This window comes from Bos indicus, chromosome 17, assembly GCF_029378745.1.
Source record: "Bos indicus isolate NIAB-ARS_2022 breed Sahiwal x Tharparkar chromosome 17, NIAB-ARS_B.indTharparkar_mat_pri_1.0, whole genome shotgun sequence".
In the NCBI taxonomy this organism is placed as follows: domain Eukaryota; kingdom Metazoa; phylum Chordata; class Mammalia; order Artiodactyla; family Bovidae; genus Bos; species Bos indicus.
Genome location: NC_091776.1, coordinates 52,616,988 through 52,629,572, shown reverse-complemented (window position 1 = coordinate 52,629,572; position 12,585 = coordinate 52,616,988). Strand labels below are relative to the sequence as shown.

General features: G+C 51.5%; 1 protein-coding gene across 3 annotated transcripts in view; it reads right to left on the bottom strand.

Moving 5' to 3' along the window:
* Window positions 1-12,585, bottom strand: part of ABCB9 (ATP binding cassette subfamily B member 9) — a 42,359-nt gene that overhangs the window by 16,471 nt on the left and 13,303 nt on the right. For all 3 annotated transcript variants that reach the window (XM_070769456.1, XM_019978054.2, XM_019978055.2), the window contains exons 2-3: window positions 7,497-8,193; window positions 489-603 (exon numbers count right to left, since the gene is read on the bottom strand). In XM_070769456.1, the coding sequence (XP_070625557.1) occupies window positions 489-603; window positions 7,497-8,109 (728 nt within the window). In that variant the 5' untranslated portion in view covers window positions 8,110-8,193. The remainder of the gene's footprint in view (window positions 1-488; window positions 604-7,496; window positions 8,194-12,585) is intronic.

Sequence of the window (12,585 nt, the reverse complement as noted above, 5' to 3'; positions counted from 1 at the left end):
TTCGCAGGGGCGAGGGACCCCAACCTTGAGCCCACTCTCTGGGGCTGGCACTGCCAGGGGGTCACCCTGTTCCCAACAGGAGCCCCCAAGGTGAGGGCACAGGGGGGACTTCTTTCACTGTGGGCGAGAAGCCCAGCTCCACCCATCAGGCCTCTTGCCTTTCCAGAACAGCACAGACAAAGCTGGCCCTTGTTTCCTGCCTGGAAAACAGCTGGGGGTGGGGTGGTGCTGAAAGGGGAACCCCGAGGACTGAAGTCATTTTTAGGGACAAGAGGGGTGTGGCTCTAGGGTGGGGCTCAACCAAATGGGCAGAACTAAGCCAGTAGCTGGGTTGTTGGTTACCATGGGGACCAGCTGAGGGACAGGCCTTAGCCTCCCATCCCAAGGGGCGTTTCTTGGGCCTCCGTGGCCCCTTTTCCTCTCAGGAGCTACCTCATCCCCGTTCGCAACTGCAGGCCTGGTGGGTGGGGGCAGGCAGGGGTCGATACCTGCCGATGGCCAGCACACACATGATGATGACGGCCGCGCTGAACTGCTCCATGCTTTTCTGGATGACGATGCCATCGATGGCCCGGCCAGTGTAGTAGGGAAGGAAGGTCTCTCCTGCCGGAGACAGGGCAGGCTCATGGGGGCGTCTGCAGCCAGGAGGGGGCTCTGGAAGCCCCCAGACTACCCTCACTGCCTACTCCACTCGTGGGGTTTTCTCTCTCTGCAAATTCCTGCTTAGTAGCCAGGCGGGGAAGCGGGGAGGGGGCCCCCTCTTTTCAGAGATCAGGAACATGGGAAATGTGAGTTATTCAGTTTATACTGATTGGATCCTGTTATCATGAATAATGGCTCCCAGACATGGAGAACACAGAGCCATGGGGCTCCTGGGTGATAGTTCATCCCCTCTGCACGAGGACTCAGAAGGTGACCCTGTTATCATCCATTTTACAGGTGAAGAAAGTGGACCAAAAAGATGAGCTGAGGCTCACCCAGTCAGACCACCAATTGATGGCTGAGAGCCACAAAAGTTCACTTCTTTCTTCTCTCTGCCAGAGGGTTCAGAGTCCAAATTCTAGAAGCTCAGAAGATGTTGATGTTCTGCTTCTGAGCAATGCTAGAACCGCCACCCCACTGCTCTTAGTCGGGCACTTTACAGCTTGCCAGATAATTTCTTACCCATGTGTCTCACTGTATTTTCACATCGATCCTGGGTGTGGCGGGGGGAAAGGGGCATCCGGCAGAGATGTCATCCCCATTTCACTGAGGTGGAATGGGAGACTCAGAGGGGCTGAGTAACTTGCTTGACATCACACAGCAATTAAGAGGATGGCAGGATGCAAACCCAAACCAGCTTCCAGTCTGGGACTCATTCCTTGTGCCTTCCCTCCCAATAACTTGGAATGAATGGCCCACTCTCATGGAAATGATGGACACGAAACGGGAGGTGGTCAGACCAGACTGTGTCCAGTTTCCACTGCCGCTCTTTCAGCAGCCACAGCCGGGGTCAGCACCAGGCATAGAGGAAGCGCACAATAAAAGTCAACCAATGCCCTGTGCAGGTCTGGTGGGTCCCTCCCCAGTCCGCGCTGCACAACTGGCTCAGCCAAGACAGTGAGGCCTTCCGTGGGGTTCTGGCGCCCTCTGCTGGTCTTGGCGCAGGAACCACAGGGTGGCTACAAAGCTGGCCTCCATCTCCTCTGCCCTTGGCCAGATGGGGTCTCCAGCCAGAAGTTCTGCCCCAGCTGAATCTCTGCCTCAGTTTACCCACGGGGAAGTAAAGGGCCTGAGGAGCTCCAGCAGAATTTTCGGTCCAACAAGCACCAGTGATGGTATTAACCGCCACAGACGTTCGTGGAGCCCTTGCTGGGTGGGGGCGCTGAACTTGTAAGCAGGTAGGCAAACTCTTTTGTTGAATCTGCCCAAGAACCAGGTGAAACTCTCCGGTCTGCCAGCAAATCTTGTGGCTCTACTTTCAAAATACTTCCAGAATTTGCTGCCTCTCCCTCTACTGTCCCCCCTGGCTTTGTCAACGTCCTTTGGATGGTCTCAACTAAGTCTTGGTTCTCCTTGCCGCCACCTTTGTCCTCATCAACCTGTTCTCCACTCCCAGCAGACAGCAGGACCTTGTGAAACCCAAGTCAGATCGTCTCATCCTGGATCAAAGTCCTCACAGTGGCTGACACCCCCTGCATGGCTGGCCCTGGTACTGAGCTACTAACTTCTATTCTCCCTTTACTCTCTCTACTTTTCCTTTAATAATCAGGCAGCTTTCTGCCTCAGGACCTTTGCATAGGCTGTTCCCTCTGCCTGGACCACTGTTACCCCAGATAGCAGCTCCTTCACCTCTTTCAAGTCTCAAATGCCTCCCAATAATCCTATAAGTGTAGTATTATCATTCTTCCCATTTTACAGATGAGGGAAGTGGGGGTCAGAAAAGTTAAGTCGTTTGCCTAAGGTTACTGTAGTTAGGTTGCTGTGAAATCCGTACTAAAGAATTGAGGGAGACACTCATCACTAAAATTAATCTTTTTTTCACACAATGGGCAGTTTTCCTTTTAGATTATAAGGTTTCAGAAAAATCTGGGCCCTACTGGATGCTTACTGATTGAAAAATAATTGTTAATCACAGTGTGTGTGCACGCGTGCTCGGTCGCTCAGTTGTGTCCAACTCTTTGTAACCCCATGGACTGTAACCTGCCAGGCTCTTCTGTCCATGGAATTCTCCAAGAATACTGGAGTGGGTTGTCATTCCCTTCCAGGGGATCCTGTCAACTCAGGAATAGAACTCATGTCTTCTGCATTGGCAGGCAGATTCTTTACCACTGCATCACCTGGGAAGACCAATAACCATAGTCTCTAACTTTTGTGAAGTACCTAGTTTTGCCAGGCACTTTGCTTCACCTCATTTAATTTTCACAATAATCTGGGACTTCCCTGGTGGTCCAGTGGTTAGGACTCTGCACTTCCACTGCAGGGGATACAAGTTCAATCCCCGGTCAGGGAACTAAGATGCCCTGCGGACAAGTTCAATCCCCGGTCAGGGAATTAAGATGCCCTGCGGTGCAGCCAAAAAAAAAAAAAAAAATTCACAAAACCCTGACAAAGCCCTCATTACAGGATGAGACACTGAAGTTTGGCCATAGTAAGTAAACTCAACTAAAACTATCTGAGACTTCCCTGGTGGTCCAGTGGTTAAAAACCTACACTTCCGAGGCAGGGGGTGCAGCTTTGATCCCTGGTTGGGGAACTAAGATCCCAGATGCTGTGTGGTGTGGCCAAAAAAATAAAACCATGAGTGAAGTTGGGGGCCTGTTCTCAAGTTGAAGCCCTTGACCTCAACATAACCCTACTGGCTGGCACAATCTGCTCGGCTGTATTTTAGGACATCTGTATCCCTGAGTGCACAACCGCTGACCACAGCGCCCTGGCAGGCGGGGGAAACAAGGCCGTGCGGGACACAGCTGCCAACATGAGCAGGATGGCCGTTCAGTCATTCATCTGCTCGGTGAGTCTGATTCTGTGCCCGGTACTGGGGGCCCTGAAGGAGTCAGACCTGACCTCTGACCCCAAGGGGCTCCAAGCCTGCTAGGGGAGGCAGCAAAGTAGACCCAAGATACTCCTGTCACCAAAGCTGTAGCTAAGGACCAGGGCCAATAGAATACGCTGCTCACAAGCAGACTGCTGACCTCGTAGCATGAGGAGGAGAACCAGTCTGGTTAAATGACAAGGGGTCATCTCAGTACTCACGGCCACTAAAACTTACTGGGAGCTTCCTATGTGCCAGGAGTGGTCCGAGGCAGCCTACTTGTATGAGCTCACTGAACCTCACAACTGCTGAGATGCCCATTTTACAGACAAGCAGACGTGCCTAAAATCACACAGTGGTCAAGGGGCTGGAACTGAGAGGACAGAGGATAGATGGTACATGGAAAGGGGCTTGAGGGCTCGCCAGTTCTCTCTAAGATCACTGTGGCTCTGTGGCTGCTCCCAGACTCTCTCCCTCTGTGAGTTAAATATGTAACAACTCACAGGAGTGAACATCCCGGTACTTACCGGAGGTAACGAGCTCTGTACCTCTCCTTCTCCTTCCAGTCCTTTTTGTTTGTTTGTTTGCCTGTGCCTCGTGGCATGTGGGATCTTAGTTCCCCAATCAGGGATTGAACCCATGACTCTTGCACTGGAAGTTTGGAGTCTTAACCATTGGATCGCCAGGGATGTCCCACTCCTCTCTGTCTTTATTCCAACTTTACAACATCTTGGAACAAGGATGCTAGCAACCCCCATTTCACAGAAAAAAGATGTGAAGCTATGAAAGGTTGGATCATCCGCCCACAGTCACACAGCCAGGCCTGGAGCAGGAATGGAATTGGTACCTGGGCCTTGTCACCCCCAGAACCCACAGAGTTTCCACCCTGCGATGTCATCTTCCCACTGTGTTGCTGAAGTGGCACTTTCAAACTGTTCGGACCAGACCAGAGTAACAGATATCATTTATATCACCAACCAGGACACACACACAGGTGCACACAACTAGGATAAAAGTTTCATGCAAATTAAGCTCATCAACTTAAGCTGGTTTTAGAAAAGGCAGAGGAACCAGAGATCAAATTGCCAACATCCGTTGGACCACTGAAAAAGCAAGAGAGTTCCAGAAAAACATCTATTTCTGTTTTATTGACTATGCCAAAGCCTTTGACTGTGGGGATCACAATAAACTGTGGAAAATTCTGAAAGACATGGGAATACCAGATCACCTGACCTGCCTCTTGAGAAACCTATATGCAGGTCAGGAAGCAACAGTTAGAACTGGACACAGAACAACAGACTGGTTCCAAATAGGAAAAGGAGTCCATCAAGGCTGTATATTGTCACCCTGCTTATTTAACTTATATGCGGAGTACATCACTAGAAACGCTGGGCTGGAAGAAGCACAAGCTGGAATCAAGATTGCCAGGAGAAATATCATTCACCTCAGATATGCAGATGACACCACCCTTATGGCAGAAAGTGAAGAGAAACTAAAGAGCCTCTTGATGAAAGTGAAAGAGGAGAGTGAAAAAGTTGGCTTAAAGCTCAACATTCAGAAAACGAAGATCATGGATCTGGTCCTATCACTTCATGGGAAGTAGATGGGGAAACAGTGGAAGCAGTGTCAGACTTTATTTTGGGGGGCTCCAAAATCACTGCAGATGGTGATTGCAGCCATGAAATTAAAAGACGCTTACTCGTTGGAAAGAAAGTTATGACCAACCTAGATAGCATATTCAAAAGCAGAGACATTACTTTGCCAACAAAGGTCCATCTAGTTAAGGCTATGGTTTTTCCAGTGGTCATGTATGGATGTGAGAGTTGGACTGTGAAGAAATCTGAGTGCTGAAGAATTGATGCTTTTGAACTGTGGTGTTGGAGAAGACTCATGAGGGTCCCTTGGACTGCAAGGAGATCCAACTAGTCCATTCTAAAGGAGATCAGTCCTGGATGTTCATTGGAAGAATGAACAATGAACAATGCTAAAGCTGAAACTCCAATACCTTGGCCACCTCATGCGAAGAGTTGACTCATTGGAAAAGACTCTGATGCTGGGAGGGATTGGGGGCAGGAGGCAAAGGGGACGACAGAGGATGAGATGGCTGGATGGCATCACCGACTCTTTGAGTTTGAGTAAACTCTGGGAGGGAGTTTACTCCCTGGACAGGGAGGCCTGGCATGCTGCAATTCATGGGGTTGCAAAGAGTTGGACACGACTAAGTGACTGAACTGAACTGAAGCTCATCACAGACTACATACCCTGATGGCTCTATTCTGCTTCATTATAAAAAATGCTTTGAACCCAGAAGTGCCACTTATCTATAGGATGACTTCTTTAGATATATTCACATTTATAGGAAATGTGTATAAACAAGAAAAAAACAGACTCAAAACCACCCAAGAGTCCTATAACAGGAGATTGACTAAATAATCTATGGTACAGTCACACAGTGGAATATTATGCAGTCAAAAATGAAATGAGGAACTAACTGGGAAAATTCTAGGATATATTGTTGTTGTTATTGTTTTATATAGTTGCACTGCATAGCAAGAACAAACAAGTCAGTTCTAAAGGAAATAAACCCTGAATGTTCATTGGAAGGACTGATGCTGAAGCTGAAGCTCTAATACTTTGTATACGTGCTGCTGAAGCGAGCATCGATGCTCCAATACTTTGGCCACTTGATGCAAAGAACAGACTCATTGGAAAAGACCCTGATGCTGGGAAAGACAGCTAAAAGGAGAAGGGGGTGCAGAGGATGAGACATTTAGATGACATCATTGACTCAGTGGACATGAATTTGAGCAACTCTGGGAGAGAGTGGAGGACAGAGGAGCCTGGCATGCTGCAATCCATGGAACTGCAAAGAGTCAGAAACAAACTGACTGAACAACAACAGCGCAGCATGTGGGATCTTAGTTTCCCTACCAGGGATTGAACACGTGCCGTTGCGTTGGAAGCTCAGAATCTTAACCACTGGACCAGCAGGAAAGTCCCCAGGATATATTAAGTGAGAAAAGCAAGACACAGACTAGAGTGCAAAAGGTGGGGGGAGAGAGACTTCTTTGCTTATAGCTGTATAAAGAAACACTGCTGCTGCTAAGTCGCTTCAGTCGTGTCCGACTCTGTGCGACCCCATAGACGGCAGCCCACCAGGCTCCCCCATCCCTGGGAATCTCCAGGCAAGAACACTGGAGTGGGTTGCCATTTCCTTCTCCAATGCATGAAAGTGAAGTCGCTCAGTCGTGTCCGACTCTTAGCGACCCCGTGGACTGCAGCCCACCAGGCTCCTCCGCCCATGAGATTTTCCAGGCAAGAGTAGTGGAGTGGGGTGCCATTGCCTTCTCCGAAAGAAACACTGGAAGCATATATAAGAAATGAATAACAGTGGTTTCCTGCCCACTTGGAAGTTGCTGGAACCATTTCCTGTAGTTAGCCCTGGGCAGGGGGATTTAGGATTGTCAGGGGCAGAATTAGGGCGAAACACTCAATGTTTATCTTTGCGTATTAATTTGATGTTTGAACCATGGAAGGAAGATATTAAAACTGGAGAGGACAGGGCTTCCCTGGTGGCTCAGTAGTAAAGAATCTGCCTGCCAATTCAGGAGATGCAGGTTAGATACCTGCTCCAGGAAGATCCCACATGCCGCGGAGCAGCCAAGCCCTTGCGCTACTGAGCCTGTGCTCTAGAGCCCGGGAGCCGCAACTATTGCAGCACGCGTGCCTAAAGCCTATGCTCCACGACCAGGGAAGCCACCGCAACAAGAACCCTGTGCACTTCGACCAGAGTAGCCCCCGCTTGCCACAACTAAAGAAAAGCCCGCACAGCAACAAAGACCTGGCACAGCCCAAAATACATAAATAAATAAAATTTTAAAAAATTGTATAAAAAAAAAAAACTTGAGAGGAAAGAAGAGGTGGTCACACCCCCCAAACACATTCCCTGGGTGCCCACCAGGCCCCGTGGGCCGGCACTTACCCAGAGCCGCCACGATGAGGAAGAAGGAGGCCGCCACGAGGAAGGCGATGTCGGGCTTGGTGTAGGACAGCAGCTTCTGCAGCGTGGCCCCGGATGCCTGTTCGGGTGCAGGCCGGTCCTCGCCGGGGAAGCCCTCGCCCTCGCCCTCGCCCTCGGCCCCGGCGCCCCGCCCGAGGGCCTTGGTGTCCGGCCGCACCGTGGACAGCAGCCACCAGAGCAGGAAGGAGGCAGCGAGTGAGATGTAGGTCCACACGAAGAGGGCCCAGAACCACGGGTCCCGGACCGGCTTGCGTACCTCGGAGAAGAGCAGCAGCTTCACCATGGTGTAGATGCCCCCGAAGAGGCACACGAGGGCGATGACTGTCCACGAGGCCCGCAGCCTCCGGGGCCCCAGGGTGCTGTTCTTGGCCACGCCAATGGTGGCCCCCAGCAGCAGGCAGCTGCGGTACACGCAGGCCGCCCAGAGGTCCAGCACCGAGTCAAAGATGTTGAAGTGTCGGATGTCCTCCAGCAGGCTGCGGTCCAGGTGGCTGAGGATGTAGATGGCCGTGGTCATGCCGATGTCCAAGCTCATGAAGGCCAGGGTCACCACCACCGCCTTGCACAGCCGCATCCTGCTGGCCGGGGGTAGGCAGGCACTGAGCGGCAGGCTCTAGCTCATGGGGGCAAGGCCATTGTCTGCGGGGCGAGGCCAGACCTGCAGGGGGCAGTGGGGTGAGGGGTGAGGGCGTGCTGCTTGCTGGCTGTGTGACCTCGAGCAAGTCACTTGACATCTCTGAGCCTCAGATTCCTCATCGGTAAAATGGCAGTGACAAATTACACAGGGGTAGGGGGAAGGTTCCGCTCATTCAGGGAATATTTATTGAGTGCCCTCTGTGGGCCAGACTCTGTTCTTTGTGCTGAGGATTAAAAAAAAATTCTTTATTTACCTGCACGGGGTCTTAGCGGCAGCATGCAGGATTTTTAGTTGTAGCATTCAAGCTCTTAGTTGGGGCATGTGGGTCGGGTTCCCCGGCCAGGGATTGAACCTGGACCCCTGCACTGGGAGCGCTGAGTCTTAGCCACTGGACCGCCAGGGAAGTCCTTGTGCTGGGGCTTTAACTGTGAACCCAAATAACAAAGATCCCTGCTCTTGAGGAGATGGGACATTCATGTCAGAGACAGACAATTAGTAAGTGATACCGTGTGTTAAGAGACAGGGCTTGGGGGGAAGAGTTGGGTGTAAGGGATGTGAGGGCAATTTTAAATGGGGGTGCAGGGAAGACTTTGCTGTGAAGGTAACACTTGAGTAAGACTGAAAGAGGTGAGGGAGTCTGCCACGTGCATACCTGGGGGAAAGCATTTTGGACAGGTGGACAGGCGAGAGCCCTGAGGTAGGAATGTGTTGATGTGCTTGAGGGAGACAAGGAGACCTGGGGGTCTCTGATGCCCCATTTGCAAAACAGGCAAAGCTCCAGAGTCTCCAAAGGAGGAGAAAGGCATGGAGCAACAGGAGGGGTGGCTGTGAATAGCAACTGGGAATGGGGCAGGGGGGCAGGGGGGCAGCCTGAGAGACCCTCTCCCTCACAGCTCCGAGGCTCAGATCAAGGTGACTGACTCGATGTTCTGGAATGCCAGAAACCTCACACAACTCCAGAAGGCCAGTGCTTCCACATTCCCATTTACAGTTGGGGAAACTGAGGCACAGAGAGCCAAAAGCACATGGCCCATGTCGCTCTGGTAACAGAGGCCTGAGCCGGGACTCATACCAGTGTGTGAAGGGTCCCAGCACCTGACCCACAACCTCAGACACAACAGCAGGTGTCCAATTACTATGAGCAAACGATTACGAGGCACAGCGCTTCCTAGCAGTCCCACCCTTTATGTGAGCCACGTGCTTTGTGTGTGTCCGCTTATTTAGCCCTCACAACAACTTGGTCAGATTTACACTATCATTCCCACTTAGCTGATGGAGAAACTGAGGCCCAGAGGAGCTAATAACTTGCCCAAGATCACACAGCTGTTGAGCAGTGGAGCTCTGATTTGAACCCAGAGCTGTCTGGTTTTAGAAGCTAGGCTCTAAACCGCTAAGCTAAAATGCCTGTCAAGATAGCAAGTCCCTACAACAGCCAAGACATGGAAGCAACCTAAATGTCCATTGACAGATGAATGGATAAAGATGTGGTATATATACATACATACACACACACACACACACACACACAACGGAATACTGCTGCTGCTGCTAAGTCGCTTCAGTCGTGTCCGACTTTGTGTGACCCCATAGACGGCAGCCCACCAGGCTCTCCCATCCCTGGGATTCTCCAGGCAAGAGTACTGGAGTGGGGTGCCATTGCCTTCTCCTACTCAGCCATAAAAGAGAATGAAATAATGCCATTTGCAGGAACGTGGATAGACCTAGAGATTACCACACTAAGTGAAGTGAATCAGAAACAGAAAGACAAATACCACATGATGTCACTTATATGTGGAATCTAAAATATGACACAAATATTAACGAAACAGAAATGGACTCACAGACAAAGAGAACAGACTTGTGGTTACCAAAGGGGAGAGGGGGTGGGGGAGGGATAAACTAGGAGTTTGGGACTAGCAGATACGATATATAAAATAAACAAGGACCTGCTATATAGCATAGGGAACTATGTCCAATCTCTTACAATAAGCCATAATGGAAAAGAATATGAAAAAGACTATATATATAACTGAATCACTGCTGTACACCAGAAATGAATACAACATTGAACATCAATTATACTTCAATTTAAAAATACACACATATATATGTGTGTATATATGTATACACACACACACACACACACACACGCATACAGCAAGCGCAAACACAGAATGCTCATCAAAGGAGAACAGAGCCTATACGAGAGGGGGCTCCACCAGGAGAAGAACCGAGGACAGTGACAACACCGCCGAGGACAGCAGCAAGAGCGGTAACACAGACACTGATGTTACTGTGCGCCTGGCGCTGTTTTGAGTGGTTTACATGCAGTCGTCCCTCACGAGAATCCTATGAGGCATGTTTCATTGTTATCCACATTTTACGGTGAGAAAACTAAGGCGCATAGACGTTAAGTGATCTGCTCCAGGCCACCCAGCTAGGAGGAGGTAGCAGAGCTGGGATGTGAACCCAGGCCTTTTGAGTTCTAAAATCTGGGCTCTCAACTCTGAAACTGTGGTTCTTCAAACCAGCCTCGCGGCGGGGAGGCGGGGAGGCAAGACTTTTAATGATGCTCAGGAGGGTCTGAGATGCAGAGGGGACACAGGGGTGTGATGGTCCCCAAGCCTGAGGGGCTCTACTGTCACTGCAGCTCTTCTAGGAAGACTCAAGTCCATCCTAGAGAAGACGGTTGCCCGTCAGCAGCTGACTCTTCAGGGAAGCCTGGGTTGAGGGGAATCCGGGGCAGGGGAGGGGATGGAGGTGGGGATGGGGGAACAGAAAACCCCCTGCGCAGACCTTCGTCCCACCCCCGGTAGGGCTGCCGACTCAGGCTCCTGTCTGCTGCAATGCAGAGGCCTCAGGGAGCCGGTGAGTGGGTGAGCATGAGACAGAGCCTGGGGAGGGATGCTCTTGGCCTGGTGCCTCCGCAGGCCTCCCAGCTGCAAAGGCCCTGCCAGCCACCTTGGCTGCAGCTCACCTCGGGGTGGGGATGAGGAGTCCCTTTAGCCCTCGGGGAGGAGCTGGCATTCAGAAGTGGGAGAGGAGGCAGACCTGCCAGAGGCCAGCATAGGAGCAGGGTTGGGGGTGGGGTGCTGCACCAGGTCTCCCCACCCCGATTCCCAGCCACTGAGGAAATCCCTTCCTGACACCCTCCGGTTCGGGTAAAGTCAACTCGTTTGATGGCCAGCCACCTACCTGGGAGCCCAGCTGTTTATCTTCCTCACCGGCATAACCACATTGTACAGATGGGGAAACCGAGGCCCAGAGAGGGAGGGAGAGAGGATGGTCTGAGGTTACCCAGCGAGTGGGGGCAGAGCAGTCACAGCACTGGGGTGCCCAGCTCTCAAGTGCTGAGTCCTCCTACTCCAGGCTCTGATGGATCAGAATCCAACTCGGGTCGGATTACAGTGGAGATGGGACGACTCTTGTTATTTTTAAAGTTACTGAGCAGCAGAATGAAGGGGACGCAACCACCAGCCCAGACTGGGAGGAGGGGAGGATGGGGACCAGTGGGATGCTTGGAGCCACATCCATGCTGTCCATCTGCCTGACCTGGGTTTGGCCAGGTGAAGCTGGAGGGCAAATTGTGGGCACATGGGTGACATGTGTGCCCCAAGGGACAAGGACAGGGTGGTGGCCAGAAGTCAGGGCAGCTGTGCCCAGGGCCTGATGTGCCCAGGAAGACAGGGTCAACTTGTCTTGACCCTAAGAGCTAAGGAATGGCATAGGATTAGCAAATGACTCCACCCTCACTGATGGTCCTGTCAAAGCCTTTTCTTTCTGGTAGAAGAAATGGTGGTTGGGGCATCGCCAGCTGTCAGATGCACAAAAGGAAAGTCTGAAACAGCCAGGAGACAATTTACAAGGGTTACAGCTACTGTTTACATTTATGGAGTATTGCTAAGTGTTTGACAATGTGCTAAGTGCCTGGCACCTCCCTTCCTGATTATTCACTGCTACTCAGGGAGGGTCTCTCAGTTTTCATTCCCATTTTACAGATAGGCAAACAAAGGCTTGGGGAAGTCAAATGATGCACAGAGAACAGGTGAAATCCACACTTCTCTCTCTGGGACCCAGGCTATGCAGGGCTCCCAAGAAAGCGTCATGAAGGACCTGGAGGGGCCCACCCTGTTCAGTTCACCCCCAACTTCTGGGGTGAACTTTTCACCCCCCAGCGGTATTGTCCAGCTGACTGGGGCCGGTGCTGTGGGACGGTATCACTGTGGGGTCTCTGGCTGCAGGGCCAGGACTTCTTCCTCCCTGAATCCACCTTTGCTGAGCCCCCTAGCCCACGCTGGGCCTTCGAAGAGTTGTTTCAGATGACTCACAGCGCTAGGTGAAGCGAACTGGGGAGCTACGGTGGCTTTCCTGCCAGCCTCCTTTGGTCACCTGGCACCTGCCCGCCTGAAGCGA